At 38.7% G+C, this 16,547-nt stretch overlaps 1 protein-coding gene across 1 annotated transcript in view; it reads right to left on the reverse strand.

Moving 5' to 3' along the window:
• Positions 1–453: 453 nt before the first annotated feature.
• COL9A1 (collagen type IX alpha 1 chain) overlaps positions 454–16,547 on the reverse strand; it is a 70,217-nt gene continuing 54,123 nt past the window's right edge. The window contains exons 30-38 of the mRNA XM_026846129.1: positions 16,158–16,229; positions 11,638–11,673; positions 11,489–11,533; positions 9,741–9,773; positions 7,570–7,716; positions 6,455–6,509; positions 4,967–5,155; positions 2,148–2,225; positions 454–977 (exon numbers count right to left, since the gene is read on the reverse strand). Of these exons, the coding sequence (XP_026701930.1) occupies positions 793–977; positions 2,148–2,225; positions 4,967–5,155; positions 6,455–6,509; positions 7,570–7,716; positions 9,741–9,773; positions 11,489–11,533; positions 11,638–11,673; positions 16,158–16,229 (840 nt within the window). The 3' untranslated portion in view covers positions 454–792. The remainder of the gene's footprint in view (positions 978–2,147; positions 2,226–4,966; positions 5,156–6,454; positions 6,510–7,569; positions 7,717–9,740; positions 9,774–11,488; positions 11,534–11,637; positions 11,674–16,157; positions 16,230–16,547) is intronic.

A 16,547-nucleotide genomic window follows, 5' to 3' on the forward strand; every position in this document is an offset into this window, starting at 1 on the left:
TTTATATTTCTGGGACTTAAAATTCCCGTGACAGTGGCTTCTAGCCTTTTATTTTAAATTCACAGAGAAGGAGGCAAGCTGGAATAGGCTTCTTACAAAATTACGAAGGCAACACAGACTGGAGTGGAATATGAAGAGGTTATTCCACGTGGCTTATTCCTGAGAACCCAGTGATCCTGCTTTTACAGAGATTTACAGCATAAAAGGTGTCAGGGTGGCAGGTTTTCATAAGAACAGCCTCCCAGCTGTGTTTCTGCAATTGAACTGCAGAGCTGAGGGAGGCTGAGCATGTGTCCTGTACGGCACATACATACAATGAAATGACTGTGCATGAAGTGATGGAATTTGCTTCAGAGGGCCCTGGAATTTATTTTATAAGCATAAAAGAATAGCTACAAGTGAAGTAAATAAACTGTTTCTTTTTTATTTGATGGCTGAAGACATGTTATTTCACTGTATATCATACATAGGAATTAAGTAGGGGAGGAGGAGAAATCACAGAAACTCTTTATTTAGAAAAAAAAAAAAGACAGGTGCCTTTTTTACCCCCCTCAAAGGGAGAAAGAGCCAGAAGGCAGCACCTGTGTATTTCTGTAAGCACCATTGTTCCAGCTTGTGTTGCCAAGTACACTTTAGAAAGAACGTACAACCACTGTGTTAAAAATGCCTTACTGAAACCTTGGGTGAGAAGTTTCTCCTTGTTTGTATTTCTCCTTCATTCCTTATTTTTTCTCAGCTGTCTGTGCAGGAAGTAAATTAATGCCGACTCTTCACGGCACTTGCATTGCCCATTCATGGCCCTTTCATGTTCTTACCAACTCTCTGTCCAGCCTCCATTCTGCAAGACGATGGCTCGCAGTACCCAGGAGGGCCAGGGGGGCCAGGAGGACCAGGAACCCCAGGCTGACCGGCCACCCCAGGGAGACCTCGTTGACCATCACGGCCCTCACTGCCGTAGCTGGGTTTGCCTGGTTCACCTGGAAAAGGGGATGCAGGTCTAAAATCTGGCAGCATGTGACTTGATTAGCACACATGTAGCTTTACTGAGCATCCTGTTCTTAAAAACTGTAAACAATGGCTTTTTACTGCTCTTGGTGGATTCCTCAAAGAGGTACCTCCTTAGAGGGACAGTTTTCCTCTAATAAGCAACCAGGCTGTGTTTACAGAGCTACAGCAATGACATTTCCATCCCAATCTTCCCCAGTTGTACTGGAGCGGCTCTGCTGCTATTAAAAGCTAAACCATGTGCCTGATGGCAGCACCACAGGCAGCCCTGCTGGCCCTGTGTATGAAGGTGTAGCACTACTCACTACTTCAGAGTTATCTCAGTGCTCTGGAAAGAGGCATATCAATTGCTTTTATTCTCCACTCAGAGGTGTTAGGGAAATAGATGTATAGAGTAGAATTCTAACTTTAGTTTTAAATCTTGGATGAAATACAGTGATTTTAGTAAGCCTCTTCCAATGACAAATCTCTGAAGAAGACAACTCCGAGTTTCACGGACACTGTAGCTATCAGTATGCACTCAACTGATTTCTTCTCCTTTTTACAAAAAGAAGGTAGTTTCTGTCTCTATATACATAGAGAAACATGTTACAGAGAGATACTGATGGAAATAACATGTTTATTTTCATTCACTGGCCACTAGAGGCCGGTTGTGCTGCATTTATCAGGAAGAATCTCTCCTGGACCACTGTTACATAACACTACAATTCATTACTACAAAACTAATTGTACTTTGCATGTCCTAAATTACGAATTGAGATTCTGAAGACTGCTGTGGCTGCCAGTAAGTTACTCTGGGGTTTGTGACCTTGTTTGTTTTATGTCTCATATATATATACTTATATAAAAAAAGAGGCAATTTTATATATCTGTATGTGTCATTGCCTCTTTTTTTTAATGCTTTGTATACATTTTTCCTAATCTTTCTACACTGAGACAGATGGGTGGTAGATCTTTAGTAAAAGAGCTTTTAATTCTGATTTGTGACTGTATCATTACCTATGAAGTAAAAATTAGAAAGTACTCTTATTTGGAAGTTTATTGCTTAATGGACACCTTTTTTCTTTTCAAGGCAGATTGAGGTATCAGTTCTGAATAAATTTTTACTCATCTCTTCTTTATCTTCACTCCTTTATATTTACCTGGAAGACCTCTTGGTCCAGGGTAACCTTTCAGTCCTCTGCCTGGAAATCCTCTTTCTCCTCTTTCTCCTGGTTCACCTAAAGCAAATTCATAAATTAGTTACAGCCTGCTTGGAGTATTACTTTCATTAAGTTTCCTCTCAGAGGTGAATGGCTAATAAGCAGAAATTTCAGGTGATGGTATATATTCTTGGCATCTTTAATGATGCTCTGACGCATTCCTTGTAAGAGGTTTGAGCTTTGTTTGGGTTTTTTCCCCTGTTTGACTTATACTCAAGTAGACATGTTGGAAGGAAAAAAAAAAAACAAACACCTGGGGCTGGACAGTAAGTACCACATGAAATATGCCATACCCTATAGAACAGAAATAAACCAAACCCACAGAACTATACAGGCTATTTTGGAATACAGACTGAGGGTACAGGCCAGGGGCTTTTGCAAGACCATGTGAACTCAGCTAAGAAGTAAAAATTCTCAAGTGCTGGTCCTTGAGGCAGCCAGTGTAGGGAAGAAAAGCTGGCTTACACACATTACACTATTCAGTTGACATCACATAAGACATTCATGAAAGTGAAACGAAGAACTTTGTTCTTACATATTGATATTTTGGAGACTTTTGTTTGGTGGGCACCCAGCTTTTCTTCAAACTCACATGCTGCTCCAAACAAGTAAGAGGAAGGTTTTTTTGTTGTTTTAGTTGTAAAGTTCAAATTCTTTTCACTGTATATATTCCTTAAAAGTAAATATATTCACCACTCATAAATACCTATGTAAACTCTTGTTTTTTTTTTCTTTTTGGTGCAAGTCAGAAGTCACAGGTATATGCCTAATAACACTTGAGTGAGCTTTACTTTATCCTTCCATACTTTCTTGTGCTGCAGTGAGGGAAGTTAAAATAGACTGTTAGGTTTGTGGTTTGCCTAGAAAAGGCACAGCAGAAGATGAAGAAGCTATGTAAAGGAACACAAGAGTCAGTACAAAAGTCCAAGTTTCAATAAAATATGCACACAAGGTACTAGAGGAGTCGTCTCATCAGTGCACTTCAGGCTGCCTGGTCAACATGGAAACTGAGCCTGTCTTTGTAAATGCAGCTACCAGAAGCCCTGATGTCAGGTTACCACGTAGACTTCTGTTTCCAGCTACTGAACACTTTGGGATAGTGTTTACTGCTGGTTACCTCAAACTTCTCCAACTTCTTACTTCTGTTTCTGCTTTCCTTCACTACCTCAGATGGCTCATTAAAGTCATAATAATCTCCTTGAACCACCTCTTTTTGACTCTGTTATTGCTGACACTATCTTTCTATCTTCTGTTCTATTGCATAGAAACACATTCTTCTGTTTCTATCTCCTCTTTACCGTGATCTTTTAAACCATTCTCAACATCCTCCTCCTTTTTCCTTTTATCACATGTCCTGTGTACCCTTTTCTGCTCACTCCAATCTCTGACTACTCCCCAAATGGATGTGGAACGTCAGTTCATCCCTGTGACCTCTGTGGAACCCTACCAGGAACTCAGAGTGAAGCACTCAAGAGTTTTTCAGGTTGCCTGCCATGTACCATCATGATACCTCTTGCACCTGAAAGCATCCACCACTTCTCTTGTATCTGTAACTGCATTTCAAGGTTTACTGTAAAGTAACTTGGAGTTTGATGACAGTTATGATAGGAAACAAAGCATCTTGCTTGTTTGTTTTTTTTAACACACTGTAGATTTAATTTTTTTTAATATTAACAGTGCAGCCTGCTGTGTGCTGAAACAAATTCAGCATATCCAATCACCTTTGTATCATCTCCCTTTTTTGTTCCTTTTGTGAATACAGATGACATTACATTAAAAGAAAATGGTAACAGAATTCCAGCAATAACACTATTAAGGTTTGCTTTGTTTGTATTCTATTCCTGCTTTCAAAAGTTTTCCCAATTTTACTTTCAAATAAAGCTTGAGACAAAAGTAAATGCTCTAATCCAGCAACACACTGCTTTATGCAGAAAAACAATTTTTAAATAAAACCTTCCTTCAAGAAAACAAATCAAAATCACTGCTGAATAGAAACTAATACATACACAGTGGTCCTAAGATATTTCAGAAAATTCTACTATATAATCCTTTGGAGGACTATAAGTCCTCTCAGGAACAAAAGAGATTAACTTAGATCAAAGAATTTTTGGTAAAGTGCAAAATAAATCAATTTTATTATGGATTTTTCCTTTTCAAAAAATCGATAGATTGAGGTACATGATGCAATGATGTTAAGTGGCTTAAGTATTATACTCAAATAAGAGGCAGATTGTTATCAGTCACTTGTAAAAAACTGGACAGACTTAGAAAAGTAGGCTAGAGAGGAGTGAATGCATCTGACTGTTTAGTTTTTGGGACTGCAGGTGTTGCAAAGGTGAGGTCCACAATGAGACTGAATGGAGGAAAGACAGAATCGCTGCTGAAACTTTTCAGCATATGAAAAACACTAACCTCAAAAGTTCATGAGAGGGAGAATTAATATTAGGAATCTGGCACAGCTGCTTACTTCTAGCTCAAGACAGGTGCCTGTCCTTTCTCATATTAAGTGATTTGATAAAAAAAACCAGATTCATAAACAAGTCTTGCTGAGGCCAGGCAAATGTGCCCTTTAATCACTGGGGCAACTGAGGCAGCAGTTACAGGAAACAGCTGAGGTTCCTAATTTAGGATTTTTTTGGACTTCACATGTGGGCAATGTACCCCCACAACCTGTTAATACTAAGGAAAAAAACCCAAACAACACACACACAAAAGAATGGAGCAGTCAACAACTGAAAACCAGTTACAGAATTTCTTACCTTTAGGACCTTTACGACCGATCTCACCAGGGGGACCTTTAAGGCCAGGCAAGCCACGTGGTCCAAGCTGTCCTGGGAAACCATTTTCACCAGCAGGCCCTGGAGCACCTGGTGGCCCTGGTCGGCCAGGAAGACCTGGAGCACCAAATTCTGGCCTCCTAAGACTGGCTGCCAGCTGAGCTAGTTGTTCTGCAATGAACAGGAGGAGTTCCATAACATTTCTGTTTTGGACTTCAAATACATCTTCTAAGCATGCCTTAAAAACAACTTTCTCTGGATACAGCCACACACAACTCCATATGACATTTGCTATGAAGTCTGCATGACTTGGCAAGACTAGTTATTTTTTGTCTACAACCAAGAAATACAAAGAAGGTGGAGGAAGGGGAGGTGGGGTAGGACCTGAAATAAAACAAGAACCATAACCAGCACTCTGAGGGCAAAGCCTATCAATTACAGTTGTCTTTAAGCTGACAAAGTTCCAGGGACACACTTGGATTGATTTCTATTTCTTTTTTTTCTTTTGAACATGACAGCATTAACAATTATAGGGGTTCTCAAGGGGGATGCAATGAAGACAGTCTAGATTTTTTCCTATATTTTTCGCTGCCAATTCTGATGGTTATGAATAAATTCAATCATCATATCTAATTTCACTATAAACCTTCTCAATATTACTGTGTCTTTCAAGAGACCACTTTAAAAGGCCTTTATATCCTATTTATAGAAAGTTTAAAAAACATAGCCTGTTGGGCAGAATCAAGAACAGTGATGACTACTGAGGATTTTTAGATTAAGTCATGAGCAGCAATATCATTCTGGTAAACTCTTAACATTACAAAGGCATAATATTCCCAAGGGCATCTTCAATAGCAAGTACTGAAAAGTCTCTTTTGTGCTTACAGGGCAGCATAAATGTTTAAACTCAGTAAAACCCATGCACCCAACTATATTAGAAAAGATCCATATTTTTGTGTGTGTCAATAAGTAGTAAGCAAATATAATTAAGGTTTTGAACTATTGCTTTCATTTTATGGTATGTTACCTCCAGAAAGCGCCTCTCTGTGCTTTTTTTTTTTTCTTTTTTGCCTATTTTGCACATAGTTGTTTGCTGTAATCTAATAGCGTATGAGTACAAAAACAAGCTTTCAGTGAAGCTATGTACTTTTTATATGTAAACATAGCAAGTGATTTGTACACAAAATATATGTATTTCATAAAAACATTCTGGTCTATGGTGTGGTCACTAGTAACAGCATGGAATTAACAGGTAGTTCAATGAGCTGCAAAGTGTATATAAATAAGGGACTTCTTTCTCATATTCTCTCATATTGTGTCTGCATTCACACATAGGATTTTCTGCCAGGTCCCCTGCTGAGGCCACACTATTTGTTCTGGATGAGAGTGGGAAAATCTTGGTTGCCTCCACAGCAGTAGATTATCCTGATGTACAAGAAAAAAACATCAAACACTTTTTAGCATATTTACCTTGCATGACTCTCATGCAAACCTGCTTAATGTGCTGATCAGTTGGTTCTTTTCCCTAGGATTAAAAAAATAATAGTTTATAAAATCCAGCTGATATCACAGTACATATTTTAAGTGTACCTGATGCAAAAAAATGCTGGTCAGTTTTCATGGTTTAATCCCAGCGGGCAACAAAGCACCACACAGCCACTTGCTCACTCCCCCTCAGTGGGATGGGAGAGATTTGGAAGGATAAAAGTGAGAAAACTTGTGGGTTGAGATAAAAAGTTGTTGTTGTTTATTACTATTATTTCTTTTTATTAATAATAATTATCATTAATAATAATGATAATAAATTTTAAGGAAAAGAGGGAAAAAATAACATAGAGAAAAATAAAACCCAAGAAAGACAACTGATGCAAATGAAAACAACTGCCCACCACCAACTGACCAATGCCCAGCTAGTCCTGGAGCAGTGCCCTCCCACCAACCTTCCCTCCCTCTGGTTTCATGGCTGAGCATGACATCCCACGGTATGGGATATCCCTTCAGTCAGCTGGGGTCAGCTGTCCTGGCTGGGTCCCCTCCCAGTTCTTTGTGTACCTTCCGCCTACTCAGTGGCGAGGCAGTATGAGGAGCAGAAAAGGCCTTGGTGCTGTGTAAATGCTGCTCAGCACTAAAAGATCAGTGTGTTATCAACACTATATTCAGCACAAATCCAAAACTATTGCCATACTAGCTACTATCCCAGTCAAAATCAGTACAACCTGTCAATAAAAGGTGTTCCAGTCCCTGCAAATGCAACTATTCCAGCTGAAGTCAATCTGACTGGCAAGGTAGATACTATATCTGATACACCCACGTATCAAACATGGTTTCATGCACACAACAGAAGCGGAGCAGGCATAAGGAAATGGAACTGAATTGACGGCTGAGGACCCAAGGACTTAACTGCATACAACCCTAAGATTTCTCTGGGGGACAAATGCATCTGTTGTGAGGTACAGTGTATTTTAAACTCTACTGTGGCACTTGGGTTTTGCATGCATACACACCTCCTGATGGAAAAAAAAGGAGCGGTATGAGTGACAGTTTAAGTGTTCAAAAGATACCAATTACATAAAAGCAGTACTTACAGCTGGACCTTGGCTGCCAGGCAGACCTGGGGCACCCTGTTCACCCTGCAAGCCTCGCGGGCCAGGTGAGCCTCGTGGCCCTTCCATGCCAGGCAGTCCTCGACTTCCCTCGGGCCCACGGGAACCAGGTTCTCCAGGATTACCAACCTGACAAAGACAGGAATTTCAGTGGACTGCTTTAATACTGTTAGACTCATTCTGACATATCAAAATGGTGACAGGAGCTATGTGCAAATGGAAAGCAATGAATGCTGGGATGTAATTGTTGAAAAGCTTCTTTTTAAATAAGCGACTGGAGTCAGTGCTTTTGTGATTTATCAGCTTAAAAAGAGATCTGTATCCCTTACTTAAAGGGGAGAAGTGGAAAAATAAAGATACTGTCTAAAGAGGCAAGTCAGCATCCATAGTGACATGCCCAAGACATTGGGTTTTTGTCAGGAAAGAGATCTCCTATACTTGGTTTCTACTTCTGCCCTTGAGCGTGTCACATGCAACTTTTCTAGACATTAAGCACTCCTTAAGTTACAAAAATTCCAGCTTCTTGCTTGCTCCAAATGCCTTTCCTGCCCTTTTGTAGAGAGTGCCACAGTATGAGCCTGTATCATTTAGCCCCAGGCTGCTTGGGAGCACACATTTTTGCTTTGTCAGGACATTTTTTCTGTCAGAGCCAGAGCTCACTGCACACAGGTTCTAGTGCCTACACTTGAGTTTGCTGGCATAGGGGAGGGAACATCCTCACACAAACTGCCTGAACAGATGCAGTGCCAGCTTATTTCACTCAGGGAAGGGGTAGGAAGAGCTGTTTTACTGGTATAAACATCCTGACCCCTAGGGAATGAAAGGATTGATACGGCTACATCAATACATCCACTTAAGTACATTTAGTAAATAAAGCTATAGTTTCTGCTCCAGCAAATTCTAAAAGTGATTAAATGTCATGCAGAGTGAGACCTATGCCAACAGGCACCTCTGAGTTACTTTCAATACAAGTTATTTTACTATTATTAATCAGTACTAGGACTAAAAGAAAAAGAACACCCAATCCTACATACTTAAGGCTTCCTAAATCTACCAGGGGAAAAAAACCCACCCGCTGAAAGAGATGCTCAAGAACAAATTACTCAACTGTGGTATCTGTTAAATCCACAAGATGGAGCCATTTCAGTTCCATCTATGCTGCATCTCAGACAGCTAATTGCTGTCCCTGTCAGAAGAAAACTCAGTAGCTAAATGAAGACAGAAAAATTCCCTTCGTGGGAATACTGCCAGGACGCCATCATTCCTTTCTTGCCCAGCCTGGTGAGTTATCAGGTTCCCTGATGGATTACACATCCCTTGTGTAAGTACTCACTAGGATGACAAACACTCTAGGCTCTCCTCAAAAGAGGATTTTAAAAATCTAGGGGAATAAAACTACGAATTTCTCCTCTACTCTCTCTTCCTCATGTCCTTCTTGTAAGATCTTGATCAGAAGTAAACACTCTCTAGCTTGCACTTGCTTAGCCCCAAAGTCACACAGGCCACTGAGAACACAAAAGTGCAGTTTGTGATGGTCAGCCTCAGTTTCCTGTAGGCAGAACTGTTGATATGCTAGTGTCATAGCCCAATAACAATCCCACTCTTCAGTGATCCTGAAATATAAGAATGTGTTCAGCTCAAATCTTTTTCTTATGTGACATACAAGCTCCTGCTCACCTTTTACATCAAAGCTATCACTTTGTTATTTAAAAAAAAAAAATTAAAAAAAGAATCTGGGACATAAATACTTCTGCTTTCACAGACATCACAGTCCTGCTGCCAGCTTTTTCACAGTGTAAAGATTACAGACAGCACGCAGCCACTGAGCCTCCTTTCTATACAACACCTACTGTACAAAGAGTACATTCATTTCTTTAAAAAAAAAAAAAAAAAAATATTAGTTGGCCAGAAAACCACTGCTGAATGATGCTTCCCTTTCATGGAGCTTAGAATTCAGGACATTAATTCTGTTCCAAAGCTAACTCATTTTTAATATTGACTGTATTCAGAAAAAATGCTATTGGAACTCATTCAATTTAACTGTGATAAAGAGCTCAGCTCATTATTTGTATTTTCTTTCTTAAATCAGAATATTATCTATCTGATCTACTAGATCTCTGTGTTTCTGTACTGATGCTATTCATTATACTTACAGTTCCCTTTGCTCCTGGTAATCCCATATCACCCTAAGCAGAAATAAAACAAACTATATCAAAATAGAGTATCTGCTATCATAGACATTACAAATGCAATAAACGATGTGATTTTTTCACTACTAAAGAAAAGTTCACATATTTAGTTGATTTAGACAAAATTGTACTTCAAATTAATAAAACTTGGAAATAAAACTAAAATTTCAGACTTTTTTCGTAAAATTCCTTTCTCAAAAACATTTCTGTAAGGTGCAAATAAGAAAGTGTGTTTACTATAATTGGTTTTGTACTGCTTATTTTAGAATTAGACAACCTCTCAAACCACAGTTATAGCATAGGAAGATCTTAGATTGCTTGGAAACCTTTAGAGGAAGCATTCTTAATCAGGATTTCCTTGTCTGACAGAATTACAGATATTTTACAGTGTTGTAGTAGCCCTGACAAAACTGTAACAGAAACCAAGCAATTGTTTACCCAATAGGCTACAAAGAAACCAAATCCCTACAAGTTCCTGTTCCCAACAACCTGTCTTGAACAACCCTGAGATCCCTCTATTGCTTGACTAAGAATAGCAGTCCCACTATTCAGAAGTTTTTAGTTTTCCCTCTGAATTGAAAAACAACAAAAAAAATTAAAATCTTGTAATCACCTATGAAATAGATAAACCCTTCTTCTTTGGTGTTTTCATATTACTCTGACAGAATTCTGAAAATTGTATTTTCCTAGTTCCTAGATGTCATTTTTGAAACAATTGGTATCTAAAGGTCAGAAAGGCCACTTTGTCTGTTAATGGATATGCCATATGTGAAATAGAAACAACAATTGTTATGGGTTTAAAAACAGACTAACTAGCAACGCACTTAAACAACTCATAGTGTTGCTTCCTGGGAATATTTGTCATGATGGTGAAGCTGAATTACTGAACATCTAGCTTACCAGGGCTGTTAATCAGCTTTATAAGCCTTTCAGAATTGCAGAGAGTAAGAAAAAAGTGCTGATTCCCAGCACACAACCTGGCTACCGTTTTTTTAAACTGGGAGCAGTTTACTTCCTTTTGAAATATGAAGCTCTGGCTTTGCTGGGTGGGGCCCCATAGGAGCTGCTGAACTAGCTTCTTTCTCTATCTGTAGGAAAACAAGTCCTTTTTACCCAAAAGCACATGACCAGGCATTACCCATGTGAATCCACAATATGCCACACTCCTGCTGGAATATCACAGTGTCACAGCCTCTCCCCAGATCATCCTCCTTCTCCCTAACAGCCAGTTGCTACATCTTATTTCCAAATATAAAGGCAATACAAAATATTTCCATCAAGTATGAATTATTAAGGATATTTATTATCTGTGCTCCTGTTTCACCTGAATTAAACTACCTCTTCATCTTCACTGCCTCAAACACCAAGAATAAATGTATGTGTGTGTATGCATATATATATTTATACATAAACACTTAGTGTATCTCTACATATGTGTGTGTGTATATACACACACACATCCTGCCTTCAAGGCAGCCTGTATTGTCCTACACACTTAACAGACTATGAGGATTTCAGAGTGCTTTCAAAACAGCAAGAATGGCATGACCAGGACAACAGAGCTGCTATGCTCTGCAATGCCCAGTTAACATAAAACTGAAATGTGACTTTCAGTGATCAAACCATATGCTTGAAGCACTCCAACAATATTCCAACAATACAATTTATGACAACAAAATATTAGATCAGATGAAGAGAAAATAATGCCTTACCAAGTCACCCTTTTCTCCTCCATCTCCTTCTGCTCCAGGTGCACCCTGTATCAAAAAAAGACACACCTTCAGCCTTCAGATTTAGTCAACATAATGTACTGCATTTGGTAGTGTGACTTGAAAGTACCATAATCTCTAACACGACTTACTTGTTCACCCTTAGGTCCTGGTTCACCCACTGAGCCCTAAAAGATTAAAGATTTAAAAAAAAAAAAAAAAAAATTCATCATTTGAAACTGCAGGTTCAAAAGCATACTGAATTATTTTCAATCCTCTCTACCATATAGCATCTAGCATTAATGCAAGAGACCTTTAAAGCTGAAAATGTTATTCTTAAACAATGAAAGCACTTAAATCTTACTATATAATTAAGGTGATAGACTGAAAACAAATAGCATGGAACATATAATCCACTGCCACACTGGATGGTACAGATTCTGACTGTCAAAGAGTGGATCTTCCCTTTACATGGCAGATGCTCTTGCAGCTGCTACAACTCTGCTCTGCAAATTCATTAGAAGTTTTAAGTAAAAAAATCCAGTTAGTGTATCACTATTCCTAGCCCTATGAAGCATTCCATATTGTTGCAGGCCATACTAGTCCTGCTAACATGGGATAAGCACAGACATCCACAAAATCAGTCACAATCTGGTCTTGCTTGCTGTTTAATTCTCAAAGTATTTTAGCAGAACTGTCTCTAGAATTTTGATCATTACAGTCAAAGCTGAATGGCTTGTATCTTAAAGTTGATATTCCTTTTGTAAAAAAGCCATTATTATTCTTCATCTTAGAATCCTGTACCAAAACGTACCTGTGTGGACAGGCAGGAACCAAAGAGGAATAAAGTAATGACCTGATTAATTTCAAATTTCTGTAATTTATCTCTATAAATGTACAAATATTTCATTTGTAGAACACTGTTAAGAAAATTTTAGTATTTATATTCTGTTAGAAAACCAATCACACCATCCTTAAATGTTCTTTGCAGTCGGTGCATATTCAAATATATACATTCCAAAAGAACTATAACTGTGCATAAATTTTTTTTTTCTGAAACAGACGGAGATACAGCATTTTCTCTCCAATTTGATACATTTCATTCACATAATATACAGGCACACAAACCAGTGTAATGTCTACAATTTAATGAATTCAGATTTGTTCTCATGTTCCTGAAGACAAAAAGCCAATACTAAATTATCTACAAAGCTAAGCAGTGGAAATCACATACCTATTTAACATTCCAACTTTATCAAAGCTAAAACTATTTTGTCTGAAGTGTTCCCAAATCATGCCTTATTAAGGTTTTCCAATTAGTCACATAAAAAGACATCAATTTCCAACCTAACATCATTTGGGGGGTTATTTTTCTCTACTTACTCTTCTTTAGGGCAACAAAACAGACAATAAATAAGGTTGAGGTGGGAGAAGCTTTTGCTTTTGTGAAACTTGGCCTATAACATAAAAATCACAGCTGAGACTATCTGAATATATTATACATCGACTCCCAATATTTCAATGAAGGCAACAGGGTAAAATGACAAAATATGAAAATATCCACTCTTTTGACTTACTGGTTATCTATTTGTAAAAATCCATCTCAAACCATGCCCAGGAACTGTTTGCAGAACTGCCAGTCAGCATCAGCCAAAACTGTACCACAGGTTACACTAACTTTTCAACAATATAAAGGATCGTGTTCCAGTGCCAAGGTCTGGGTCTTAGCCTGGTGCTGTTCAATTTACTAAAACAGACAGAACCAGTACGTCTGAAACAATTCAAAATATGTGAATCAGAAACGGTGTAAGTGGTGAATGCTGGGGTTTGGCCATTATCCATAAAAAAATCTGTGTACCACTGCAAGATTCACTGAACTGCGATCCATTGTTGTAACACTGTTTTGTATTGTGATCTCTGCTATAATATGTCAGGTGTTGATGGATGCACTCCTTGACCAAACTAGTAGCAGCCTTGTTAAGACTCCAAAGGAGGTAAAGGCCTGGGTCACAACCAGCCCAAGAACGTCTCTACTTCTGAACTGTTCTCTGAAAACCCACACAGTAACAGGGTGACATGGCGAGCATTGATGCATATGGGCTTAGAAATTGGAACACTGAACATGCGATTAACATCTAAATAGCAGGTAGTTCTTCCAAGACTCATTTGTCAGGGAAGAAAGTTAGTTGTGGGTACAAGGAGTCGCATGCCCACCTTTTCCACCGTACATACTTGAATATGAGCTAACCACTTTATTCCATAAATAAGACAGCCTGAATGAGCCTTTTTCAAGCTCTCTCTGCTAAGCAATTGGCTGCATTAGGACGCCTCTCAAGGTTCTTCCTCACGGCTGAGAGACCCCTTACCAACTGCAGATCTTTGGTAAGTGACCAGTATCGCACATAACCTTGAGTTATAGTGCACTAAGATTTTGTATTGGTAACTGATTTTGTGTTGGTAACTGAATCGTTATTATATCCTCTGCAGTAAATAACAGTGTGAACCTTGCCATCAAACTTTGTTAAGACTCACTCTTATAACATCATATTTCAACAAAAACACTTTTGCTGATACCTTTGGCAGTCATTGTTTAAGTGGTCAAAATGGTGCGCATGTGACAAGATGCCAGCAGATAGTACCTAATATCTAACAGCTTTGGGATCAAGAATGACTGCGGAAATATGGGGGTTTGTGAATTCTACTTGGATTCTGGTTTCACATCAACTCTCATCATGCATATATGGGCTTCACAACAGAATTTTACAGGATTTGTCTTTACAAAACCATGAAGTTTTGAAATCAGGAAGGGAAGAAAGGTTACTTCAGTCTGGAACTTACCAGTAGCAGTGGCTTACCCAAAGACTAGGGTTAACAGGCTACAAAGATACCCATTTCTAAACCCTCACAAGGATTTTTGGCTCTGTATAAGACAGAGTTGCAAGTTGAACAGGGAATGTATAAGGAGTTGCAAGTTGAACAGGGAAGAGAAAGGACAGAGTGGCACAATGCTCTCCAGGCTTGTGTCTTGGATTACAAACTGCACATCAGTGCTACTGGCAAGCTGAAGTCATGTTAAACCTGCCCCAGAAAATTCACTCCAGCCTCTATGCAACTGAAGAAAAAAAAAAAAAAAAATCAAGGATACAAGTGGACACTTGTCTCAAAAGAGAAAAGCTAAACAGCAATCACAGGATGAGATAATTGCTAGCATAAGCTTTTGAACTTTAAGGTATTTGAACAGGGCATTAAACTGACCCTAGGATTTTAAAAACGCTCCAGGCATAAGATGCTGTCATCTGCCAGTTAAGATACCTCCTGGCTGTAGCTGAATCTTACTGGGTCTGTTTACAGCATCTACATTCTACTCTTATCCCAGAGGTCCAGACTCTTTATATGGTAATACTAATGAGGAAAATCAGGCATCCTTGGAGGGAGATTGTCAGCATTGCAACAAATACTAGTTATTTTCCTTCCAGATTTGCTTCCTCAGATACCTTCAATCTCCCTCTGGAGAAATCTAAAGTATGAATAATCTAATAAAAGATCTAATAAAACATAATCTGATTATATAATATATATAAAATACAATCTAATAATACAACATAATAAAAATAGACTGCCTTATGTCAATACTTCTATTTGACTAGAAACATATGTTCCTGATCTCAACATTAAAAAACACCAAAAAACACATATATATTAAAAAGTACCTCAACAACAACAAACACTTAGAAACTTGTTTTTAAATACCTGAGCAGCTTTTTAAAGCTGCCAAAACCAACTGCAAGCCCTACCTAGCCACCCTACAAAGTATACTGGGAGCATACCAGGTGCAGGATTCCTCCACTCAACCGAAGACATGTACAGCAGTGATACCTACAGCTGACTAACAGTCCTATACTTCCTTGATTGTCAGTGGGAAGTCAGAGGCACTTCACAAGTGGAATTAAGTTAATATTGAAGTAGATGCCTCAAGGAAGAAGGATGAAACACAGAGCAGAACTGATTATTTCCGTAACAAATGTATCTGAATTTCCTGAGTGAATTCCATACTGTGTAGCCTCCTACAAGCAACAGAAGATAATGAACATTTTTGGCTTTATATACTCTCTTCACTGACATTTATTCAGCAAAGCAAGATACCTTCTGCAAGTATGTGAGATCCCCAGGGCCCATTTCTTCCTTCCTAACAAATTACTAGAAGAGGTACTTAGATCCTGCAATTGTGTGTGTATGCATAGCTGTCTCAATAGCTGCATTTCCACAGAGGTCCTAAGACATATGTAAAAGGCAGTGTATGTACCGTAGACCAGTGCTGAAGTTCCAAAGCTTTTTAGTCATGAGAAACCCTGACTTACATTTTCAGAACCGGCTGAGTCGATGTGCAATATGAGTTAGGCCTTTAAATGCTTCAGACTCCAAAAAAGGAAATATTTACACCAGTAATCTTATTTTAGTCCCTTAAGTAACACCGGCAAGAACTTTCCTATATATTTTATGAGCTACAAGCAGTTAATGGGCACCTAGAGCACAGCTTTCAAGCAGTTAGCAGGTCTATATAAAAAACAAGAAACCAGACCTTAATTCATGTAAAAACTGAAAATGATGCTGAAATTACTGTAGTTACTCCTAATGTCAAACTTCAGTCTCTATGTAAGTATGCATTTCTTACCCGGTCACCCTTACCACCAGGAAGGCCTGGAGGACCTGGCAGTCCAGGGAGTCCAATATCACCCTGGGGACCCTGTGAAAACAAGTCAAGTATGTAAACTTACACAATCTGTTTTAGAATGAACAAGTAAGGGTCATATCCTGAGAAACTGATGGGGCAGAATCTTAATCTCAGAATAGTCCTAAATTGATGAAAGAGGATTATCTGATGAAAATAGAGCTGATCCAAAATACAGCCCTTTAAACAGTGTCTTATTATGATTTTATTGCTGACAAACAGAAATGGCTTACAGGGCTTTCCACCCTCCAATCCCTCAACGAAAGTCTGGTTCTCTAAAACATACTTCATAAGATCTTGCACTCTGCGATTTGCACATTCCTCTCTAACAGC

Source organism: Athene cunicularia, assembly GCF_003259725.1.
Source record: "Athene cunicularia isolate RWA chromosome 3 unlocalized genomic scaffold, athCun1 chr3_part1, whole genome shotgun sequence".
Taxonomy (NCBI): Eukaryota; Metazoa; Chordata; class Aves; order Strigiformes; family Strigidae; genus Athene; species Athene cunicularia.